The following is an 11038-nucleotide window of genomic DNA, read 5'->3' as shown; positions in this document are numbered from 1 at the left end:
AGTGTGATCATTAAAGTCTGAGTGGACCACTGGGCCAATTCATGAGCGCCTTCTATGTGCTATTGATGTACAATTTACAGTTTATAATCAATGGCAGTTTGCCCATTAATTCATGTTTAACTTATATTCCAGAATCAACATATTGTCTAAAATAATGTTTAAATTTGTTTGATTCTTGTACAGTTTTAAATCATGGAATCATGTGGTTTCATTTTTTAATAAATAACTGGATTTTGTATTTTCACTTTAAAAACAATTACTAATTTACCCCTTCAAAACTTCAATCTATCAGGTTTATTCAGCATGACCAATCTTACAGGATATAACATTTAAAACCATTTACATGTAATAACTTTGAAACTCAATGTACTTTGGATCTTGTTTTAAATATTGGTTTGATTTTGATCGAGGAAACGTAGGTGTACCCATTTTGTACTTGATGTGAATTGCTTACTCATTCAAAAATCCACTATAATAGAAGCAAGAGATTAATTCAGGTTTTAATTTGTAAACTATATTCATAACATTTTACTTCAATAAAAGTCATAAAAGAGTTTGAATAAAATGCTTGCCAAAATGATTACAATTAGCCTCAAAGTAAATGATATATGCTTGTTCAATCTGTTCAACATTTTATTTGGCATTTCATAAACATTTTAGTAATGAACACACATGATTTCAACATTTTCCACATTTCAGTAATATAATTCAAAAGAAAACCTAGCCGCCCACACTTTTCATCCTCATAACGTTACAGTTTTTTGCTTTCAGATACGTAAATGAATTTTTTAAACTCTTCAATTTTCATGTCTACTTTTGTTCTGTCTTTACTCTTCAGAAGCAGACCAATTTATGTAATCATCAAGTATTTTTATCATTCTTCAAATACTCTTCTTCACTACAATTCTTTTGAACTTCCACCTGTTTCTAGAACCCATCACCCCTTAAAGTATAGATACTAAATGAAAACAGTATGTTTTATATCATTTTTCTTGACACTAGCAAATTATGAAAATTATATCTAAGTACTTAAAGTCAGGGGAAGCATTAAGTGAAAATTCACTCATCACTTCCTTTTTGTCATAGAAGACCTGAGAGGCAGTACTGCTTCCACCCACTGGTTAGGTTTGGATATCATGTCCATCCAGAGAGCAGCTTCCTCTTCATTTGAGTCCATCCAATCCACAGTACGACCATAACTACTACCTGTGAGAAAAAAAGCAATTAATTACAAAGAATCTTTGTGAAAATGATTAGTCATTTGAAGTTTACTAAACACATACTCTTCACTGTTTCAGTTTAATAAAAATGAAGAATATACGTGGGCTCTTGAGATGAAGTATTATAAGTAGTTCAAAAGGTGAAGATTCTCACAAGGAGTGGTGGAAGCAGTTTGTGTCTAAGGAGATGCTTGATGCAAACATAAGGGAGAAGGAGATAGAGGGCAGGAAAGAAGATGTAATTAGAATGGAGGTGGCACTTTAGAGTGTAAAAATCGGCATAGATTAGTTGAACCTAATTCTCAGTGTGTGATGTAGCCCCGATGAAATTCCAAATAATACTGTCTCGAATAATGATTGACCAGTATCATTTTTTTTTAATGCAGAAAGTTTTCTGCTGATAATGAAATCAGCACAAGCATCTAAGAGAAGCTCAGATGGTGTAGGTTCTTGGGATTCAAAAATGCCTGCCAGTGTGATGTCAAATTGTAGCTCCCATTTATTTCAAAGATCTAATTGTGCACCTCCCCATCAACAATACTTCTGCAGCAGCATTGCAATGTTGAAGTAAATAATGTCCTTCCTTTCTTCATTCAAGAAATTCATCCTTTTTTTTCTTAATGCATGCAACCACTAATGTTAGTTTTATTTGTAATAGAGCTCCTATTGAGGTGAAGCAATGTTATTCTATATGAACATTCTGAAGTTATGAAGTATCAATAGCACCTTTACTATTGGAGTTGTAGGAAGTTTGTGGTTGCCAACTAAATTTACTGTGCTACTGTCATAGGATACCACTAAGAAAAATGAACCTGTGGTTTAATGGGTTAAAAGGCTATTCTTTCATCACTGAGGTCATAGGTAACATGACAAAAAGGATGAAAAATTCCTTATTGCTTTTTGTAAATGTCTCAAGTGAAATAATTTTGGCCAACTGATCTTTCTTCCTGGTGGGTTATTCACCAAACAAGCTGGCCATCATTATCATTAATTGGCAGCTTTACCACAGAGACTGCTGTGAGAAGTAGAAATTGTCTCTTTGATGCAGGAGAGCTGATGTGAGATTGCTGCAAGATATTGCTGTGACAGACAAGAGAATGATTTACTCTCAATCTGGCTTAAGACGCGACCTGTTAGTTTATTCCCCAGGACAGATATCATTCATACAAATGAGGACAAAATCCAACAAAGCAATTTAGTTGGCTAGAGAACTATGAATGAAGTTTGCCCATTTTCAGTTAAAATGTTTTATCAAGTGAGATTCATAGTGCCTGTTCCACCATGGCCCATAGTGACTTTTCTCTTGCAATCATCCTGTCTTTATGTTATTATTTATGCAACTGAACTCTTCAGGTTTCTTGTGGAATCATTAAATAGACTAGGCAGAAGTGTTTGTCACTGCTAGGACTCGTTGTGTTCATGCTGATGGTGCCCTAATTAAAGCTCAGTTGCATAGTACTTCAGATGATGCAAACCAGGAACTGCTCTTACAGAGTGGTGCTTGACTTATATCTCTGAGGACATGGCCAGTAAAGACAGCTTGCACGACATGAGGGTGCTGGTGAATTGAGTGGTGGATAGGAGGGCTATCCTTTATCCTGCTACCTGCTGCAGGAAGCCATTCCACCAGACACACAAAGGCTGGACCAGGATAGCAAACCAACTCAGTACTGTGTCCTGAGTTAGAAGGAATACCCAGCTGTTCAGGAAGAAGATCAATAATTATATTTTACAAGGTAAGTGACACTTCATAGTCAGAGTGCCACCACTTGCTCATATTCTACCACTGCACACACATCTCGCCAAGGCTCATGGACTCCGATTCCCCCTAATGTAAATTTAATGACTATCACTCACCTTATCATGCCAAACAGCTAACCCTTATGCTCTTCCTACTCACTCACTGAGATCACCTCACCACCTCTCATACTCATGCATTACTGCTAGCTGCTCTTCCATTCACCTCCAATATTCTCAATCCTTCCTTTTGTCTCATTGTGGAAATACTTGCCATACCTCTGCAGATTGCTGACCATGGCCACCTACTGACATTGGACAACCCATGTAGTCTCTTTGCAGACGATTCCTTGCAGGGGTGACAATGATGTATCACAGTGCAATACACTGACACGTCCATGCATTTTTCAGTTCTCCCCACTGTGATATGCTGTCTGACTCTCCCTCTGAGCTTAGAAAGTCATGTCAAGAAAATAGAAACTGGTGACCTCCAAGTAAGAAAGCACTGATAAAGCTAAAAGACATCGTGCATCCTGTGTAGCTGCTTGAGAATCATGTTTTCTCCTCTTCAGAAAATAACCTGCAGAAGCAAGTTACACCATTTCTTCAGTGTCATTGGGTGAAAGTTCTGGAGCTCTCTTCCTACAGTACTGTGGGTCTACCTGCAGAAAATGGATTTTAGCAGTTCACTAGGAGCTCACCACCATTTTCTGAAGGGCAACAGTGGATGGACAATAAATTCTGGCCCAGCCAGCGATGCCACATCCCATAAATGAATAAAAAGAAAAGTAGGCAAGTCATAGACACCCTTGAAGTAACATGTTGAAGGGCTAAAATATAAGAGGTGGTCTAAGAGCAGCCATTATGTTGGAGTGGTACCGGGTGGTTTGCAAATGCAAAAAAACCAAAATCGGAAACTGCTGGAAAATCTCAGCAGGTCTGGCAGCCTCTGTGAAGTGGAAAGAAAAAGAGTTAAGTTTTTGGATCGAGTGACCTTCAGGTTTGCCAGGTCAGTAGGGTGGTGAGATCAGGTTATGGAATTCAGAGGATTGAAGTGGTAGGGGAAAGAGTTGGAGGTTACTGGGATGTTGGAGTGTCAGGAGGGAGTTGAGAGTCAATTGGAAAAATCAAGAGATTGGAGGGAGGATTCTGTGTTGGAAAGTCAATTGAGAAATCATGGTGGGAGGTGGGAGGCATTAGTTGTGTAGTTATTCCAGGAATTCAACATAGTTTTGCCTGATCTAACGTTTCCTGAGCAACTGTACGGGTAATTAAGTCTGATCTCTTCCCAAGTCTCCAACTCTACTCTGAGTCAAATCTTCATCAAAGGTCCTGAGAATTGTCCATTGAAAGTTTAAACTTCTCAGTCAATTCCCACAGTTAGTGTTTGGCGCCCCTAAGGACTCCCAGTGCATATTTTTGGGGTTGTATCCTGTCTCCAAATTTTCCAAAGATAATAAACTTCAGGCCTATATTTAGCCTGTTTTTTTTTAAAAGGAAGATAATGACCTATACAAATGGAAAGTATTATTTTGCATCTACATCTGTAATCCTCTGTTGAAGTCATTACTTTATTTAATAGCAAGCAAGACTGGGAAATTGGGACTTATCATATTTTGTGGCAAACAACAGTTTAATGAGCTGCAATGTAACCATGAATTTAAAATTTTTCCCAAAAGAAAATTGCTTTTTAAAAGCTGTAACTCTCACTAGCTATAACAAGAGAATAAGTGGTGTAGTTATCTCTAGCTCTGCAGCATTCTAGTACATCTTAAAATATGTTTAGAATAAAGCTGTAATTGAAATGTTGAACATAGTGTATTTCCCATCATCTCTGCATGTCGGGATTTAAATCTCTATCTTCACAGCAACACAAACTGTTTTCTGTATATTGTCGACACAATTACAATTCAAACCTATCATACCTGTGCCTAAATTAAGGCGAACTCCTCCAAGAAACTGATTGGTGAAGGTTTCATGGTCCCAGATGGATAGTTCTGCACAAGCCTCCATTATTTCATCCAACCTGAATCCATCATACACCATGGTATGGTTATAGATTGGATTAAGGCTTTTCTTTACTATTCGGGTCTTTTGCCTGCTCTTCTTACTGGTATCTGGTAAAATATAACTGGAAGAAAAGAAACAGGAAAAAAATGGTAGTAAAGAAATGGCAGTTTCAGAAAATGTTAAATATATTCTACAACAATCAATTTTATTTCAAGCTGTTCTTCACACGTAGTGAATTTTGTTGAGGGCCACATGTATAATATTTTTGGAAATGGTAACCTTATGTAAAAAACCAAAATTTTATGAAATAACGTATTCAAACCCCCACATAAAATGTACATACATGAAATAACCAAACAGCTTCGAAAGCATCAACAAAAATTGATATTCTCTATTTTGCAAATTTTAATTTTTCCATAGCATCACATGATGTGAAATAATCACATTAAAATTATATTTAAAAGGATAGTCATAAAAAAACTATATTATTGGGCCTCTAATGTTTGTAATTTTTATTAATGAACTTGGATGAGGGGATTGAAGGATGGGTCAGCAAGTTTGCAGATGACACAAAGGTTGGAGGTGTCGTTGGCAGTATAGAGGGTTGCTGTAGGCTGCAGCGGGACATTGACAGGATGCAGAGATGGGCTGAGAGGTGGCAGATGGAGTTCAACCTGGATAAATGCGAGGTGATGCATTTTGGAAGGTCAAATTTGACAGCTGAGTACAGGATTAAGGATAGGATTCTGGGCAGTGTGGAGGAACAGAGGGAACTTGGTGTGCAGGTACATAGATCCCTTAAAATGGCCACCCTAGTGGACAGGGTTGTTCAGAAAGATATGGTGTTTTGGCTTTCATTAACAGGGGGATTGAGTTTAAGAGTTGTGAGATCTTGTTGCAGCTCTATAAAACTTTAGTTAGACCGCACTTGGAATACTGCGTCCAGTTCTGGTCGCCCTATTATAGGAAAGATGTGGATGCTTTGGAGAGAGTTCAGAGGAGGTTTACCAGGATGCTGCCTGGACTGGAGGGCTTATCTTATGAAGAGAGATTGACTGAGCTTGGAGTTTTTTCATTGGAGAAAAGGAGGAGGAGAGGGGACCTAATTGAGGTATACAAGATAATGAGAGGCATAGATAGAGTCGATAGCCAGAGACTATTTCCCAGGGCAGAAATGGCTAACACGAGGAGTCATAGTTTTAAGCTGGTTGGAGGAAAATATAGAGGGGATGTCAGAGGCGGGTTCTTTACACAGAGTTGTGAGAGCATGGAATGCGTTACCAGCAGCAGTTGTGGAAGCAAGGTCATTGGGGACATTTAAGAGACTGCATATGGTCACAGAAATTTGAGGGTGCATACATGAGGATCAATGGTTGGCACAACATCGTGGGCTGAAGGGCCTGTTCTGTGCTGTACTATTCTATGTTCTCTATGTTAGCTTGATTAGGGTCTTTTCTTTTTGAGCTTGCCATTAGAAAAATGTAAATACTAAATATTAAAAAACATAGCTTTCAATTTCCAAAACCAGAGGAGAGTTAAAACTTAAATCACATCAGCTGATTTGTCCCCTTTTATTTGTCATATGTACCGAGATACAATAAAAAAGTATTGTTTTGTGTACTAACCAGACAAATCATACTTTACGTAGTACACGAGGGTAATAGAACAGAATGCAGAACATAGTGTAACAGCTGCAGAGAAGTTGCAAAGTAAGATCTACTCACATATATGACAGGTCTCTTACACATCTGATAACAGTGGGGTGAAAGCTGTTCTTAAATCTGTTGGCATATATTTTCAAACTTTTGTATCTTCTGATGAAAGAGTGTGTAATCGGAGTGGGAGAGGTCTTTCATTATACTGGTTGCTTTCCCAAGGAAGCAGCATGTGTAGGACATGGAAACAGACCTTTGGGTCCAACTTGTCCTTGCTGATGAGATATCCTAAATTAATCTATTCCCATTTGCCAGCTTTTGGCCCCTATCCCTCCAAACCCTTCCTGTTCATATATCCATGGAGGTGTCTTTTAAATGTATTTGTATTAGCCTCCACCACTTCTTCTGGCAGCTCATTGCACATAAGCATCACACTCTGCATGAAAATGTTGTCCCTTAGGTCCTTTTTAAATCTTTCCCCTGTCACCTTTAACCTATGCCCTCTAAATTTGGATTTCCCTGCCCAGGGGAAAATACCTTGACTTATTAGAAGGAAGACTAGTGTTTATGATGGATTGGGTTGCTTCCACTAGGCAAAAGTGAGGACTGCAGCTGCTGGAGATAAGAGTTGAGAATGTGGTGCTGGAAAAGCACAGCTGGTCATCCAGCATCTGAGGTGCAGGAACGTTGACATTTCGGGTAAAAGCCCTTCATCAAAAATGAGGCTAGGAGCCTCCGGGGTGGTGATATAAATAGGAGGGGCGTGAGGCTGGAGGGAAGGTAGCTCAGAGTGCAATAGGTGGTTGGAGACAGGGGTAAAGGTGATAGATCGGAGGGGAGGGTGGACCAGATAGGTGGGAAGGAATATGGACAGATGGGACAGGTCATGAGGATGGTGCTGAGCTGGAAGGTTGGAACTAGGGTAAGGTGGGGGGAGGGGAAATGACAAAACTGGTGAAATCCACATTGATACCCTGGGGTTGGAGGGTCCTGAGGCGGAAGATGAGGCGTTCTTCCTCCAGGTGGTTAGGCAGTGGTGATGGAGGTGGCCCAAGACCTTCATATCCTCGGCGGAGTGGGAGGGGGAGTTGAAATGTTTGGGGCAGCGGGGTTGGTTGGTGCAAGTGTCCCAGAGATGTTCTCTGAAGTGCTCTGCGAGTAGACGTCCTGTCTCACTCAATGGACAGGAGACTGCATTGGGAGCAACGGATACAATAAATGACATGTGTGGAAGCGCAGGTGAAACTTTGATGGATGTGGAAGGCTCCTTTGGGGCCTTGGATGGAGGTGAGGGGGGTGGGGGAAGTGTGGGCACAGATTTTGCAATTCCTGCAGTGGCAGGGGAAGGTGCCAGGACAGGAGGGTGCATTGTTAGGGGGTGTGGACCTGACTAGGTAGTCATGGAGGGAAAGGTTTTTACAGAAAGCAGATGGGATGGGGATGGAAATTTATCTCTGCTGTTGGGGTCCATTTGTAGGTAGCAAAAATGGCAAAGGATGATGCAATGTATACGGAGGTTGTTGGGGTGGAAGGTGAGGACCGTGGGGGTTCTGTCCTTGTTTTCACGACACTGTAATTTCTTGCAGTCTTGGACAGAGTAGTTGCCTTACGAAACTGTAATGTATCTGGATAGGATGCTTTGTATGGTGCGTCTCTAAAAATTAGCAACAGTCTTTGCAGACATGCCAAATTTCTTTAGCCTTTTGAGGAGGTAGAGGTCTTAGTGTGCTTTCTTGACTGTAGTATCAATGTGGATGGACCAGGCTAGCTCTTAAGTGATATTTACTCCTAGGAACTTGAAACTCTCGGTCACCTCCACCTCAGCATCATTGCTCCAGACAGGGGCCTGTCCTCCACTCCACTTCCTGGAGTCAATGACCAGCTCCTTGAGGGAGAGATTATTGTCTTTACATCATGCCATTTCCTGTCTCCTTCCTGTACCCAGTCTTGGTGTTGTTTGAGATCCGATCTACTATGATAGTGTCTAAAGCAGATTTGCAAATGGTGTTAGAGCTGACTTTGGCTACACAGTCATGTGGAGTATAAGGAGCACTAAGGGGCTGAGTACACAGCCTTGGGGGCATCAGTGTTGAGGATTATTGTGGAGGAGATGTTATTATCTATCCTAAATGATTGTGATCTGCAAGTCAAAGTCAAGAATCCGGTTGCAGAGAGGGAAGCAGAGTCCTAGGTCTTGGAGTTTGGAGATGAGTTTTGTTGGAATTGTGGTGTTGAAGGTGCAGCAAAAGTCATTAACGCAGATGTCTTTGTTATCCAGATGTTACAGGGATGAAGGTAGGGGCCAGGGAGATGGTGTCACTGTGGACCTGTTGTGACAGTATGCAAGTTATAGTGGATTAAGGCAATCTGGGAGACTGGAGTTGATGTGTGCCATTACTAATCTCTTGAAGCACTTCATGGTGATGGATGTTAGAGCCACCAGTTAGAACCTTACATCGTAATAGGGAGAGGTTAAAGATGTCTGCAAATACTCCTGAAAGCTGCTACATGCAGGGTCTGAGTGCACAGCCTGGGACTCCATCTGGGCCAATCACTTTCCATGGGTTCACCCTCAAGAAGGTCAATCTAACATCTGCAACAGTGACCATGGGTACAGGTGTACCCAAGACTGTTGGGGCAGGTGACATTATTTTATTGGTCTTCTGTTCAAAATAAGCTTATAATGCTTTGAGCTAATCAGGGATGGATGCATTGTTGTCAGCGATTCTACTCGACTTCACACCATAACACATATCGTGTAAGCCTTGCCACAATTAATGTATTTGTGAGGTTAGTAAGGACAAAAGGGTAACTAGGGAGAGAATAGGGCCCCTCAAAGATCAGCAGGGCGGCCTTTGTGTGGAGCAGCAAAAAATGGAGGAGATACGAAACGAGTATTTTGCATCAGTATTTACTGTGGAAAAGGATATGGAAGATATTGAATGTAGGAACATTGATGGTGACACCTTGCAAAATGTCCATATTACAGAGGAGGAAGTACTGGATGTCTTGAAACGCATAAAGGTGGATAAATCCCCAGAACCTGATCAGGTGTACCCGAGAACTCTGTGGGAAGCTCGAGAAGTGATTGCTGGGCCTCTTGCTGAGATATTTGTATCATCGATAGTCACAGGTGAGATGCTGGAAGACTGGAAGTTGGCTAACGTGGTGCCACTGATTAAGAAGGGTGGTAAGGACAAGCCAGGGAACTATAGACCAGTGAGCCTGATGTCAGTGGTAGGCAAGCTGTTGGAGGGAATCCTGAGGGACAGGATGTACATGTATTTGGAAAGGCAAGGACTGATTAGGGATAGTCAACATGGCTTTGGGCGTGGGAAATCATGTCTCACAAACTTGATTGAGTTTTTTGAAGAAGTAACAAAGAGGATTGATGAGGGCAGAGCAGTAGATGTGATCTATATGGACGGCGTTCGACAAGATTCCCCACGGGAGACTGATTAGCAAGGTTAGATGTCATGGAATACAGGGAGAAATAGCCATTTGGATACAAACTGGCTCAAAGGTAGAAGACAGAGGGTGGTGGTGGAGGGTTGTTTTTCAAACTGGAGGCCTGTGACCAGTGGAGTGCCATGAGGATCGGTGCTGGGTCGTCTACTTTTTGTCATTTACATAAATGATTGGGATGTGAGCATAAGAGGTACAGCTAGTAAGTTTGCAGAGGACACTAAAATTGGAGGTGTAGTGGACAGTGAAGAAGGTTACCTCAGATTACCACAGGATCTTGACCAAATGGGCCAATGGGCTGAGAAGTGGCAGATGGAGTTTAATTCAGATAAATGCAAGGTGCTGCATTTTGGGAAAGCAAACCTTATACACTTATACACTTAATGGTAAGGTCCTAGGGAGTGTTGCTGAACAAAGAGATCTTGGAGTTCATAGCTCCTTGAACGTGGAGTCACAGGTAGATAGGATAGCGAAGAAGACATTTGGTATGCTTTTTTTATTGGTCAGAGAATTGAGTACAAGACTTAGGAGGTCATGTTGCAGCTGTATGGGTCATTGGTTAGGCCACTGTTGGAATATTACATGCAATTCTGGTCTTCTTCCTATCGGAAAGGTGATGTGAAGTTTGAAAGGGTTCAGAAAAGATTTACAAGGATGTTGCCAGGGTTGGAGGATTTGAGCTACAGGGAGAGGCTGAACAGGCTGGGGCTGTTTTCCCTGGAGCATTGGAGGCTGAGGGGTGACTTTATAGAGGTTTACAAAATTATGAGGGGCATGGATAGGATAAATAGACAAAGTCTTTTCTTTGGGATTGGGGAGTCCATAACTGGAAGGCATAAGTTTAGGGTGAAAGGGGAAAGATATAAAAGAGACCTAAGGGGCAATGTTTTCACTCAGAGGATGGTGATATGTGTGGAATGAGTTGCCAGAGGAAGTGGTGGAGGCTGGTAC

At 41.1% G+C, this 11038-nt stretch overlaps 1 protein-coding gene across 1 annotated transcript in view; it reads right to left on the bottom strand.

Annotated features, from left to right (window-relative positions):
* Positions 1-343: 343 nt before the first annotated feature.
* LOC140461359 (synaptotagmin-like protein 2) overlaps positions 344-11038 on the bottom strand; it is a 275584-nt gene continuing 264889 nt past the window's right edge. Inside the window, exons 15-16 of the mRNA XM_072555915.1 lie at positions 4883-5088; positions 344-1206 (exon numbers count right to left, since the gene is read on the bottom strand). Of these exons, the coding sequence (XP_072412016.1) occupies positions 1067-1206; positions 4883-5088 (346 nt within the window). The 3' untranslated portion in view covers positions 344-1066. The remainder of the gene's footprint in view (positions 1207-4882; positions 5089-11038) is intronic.

This window comes from Chiloscyllium punctatum, chromosome 3, assembly GCF_047496795.1.
Source record: "Chiloscyllium punctatum isolate Juve2018m chromosome 3, sChiPun1.3, whole genome shotgun sequence".
Classification (NCBI taxonomy): Eukaryota; Metazoa; Chordata; class Chondrichthyes; order Orectolobiformes; family Hemiscylliidae; genus Chiloscyllium; species Chiloscyllium punctatum.
This window is presented reverse-complemented; position numbering and strand designations above follow the sequence as displayed.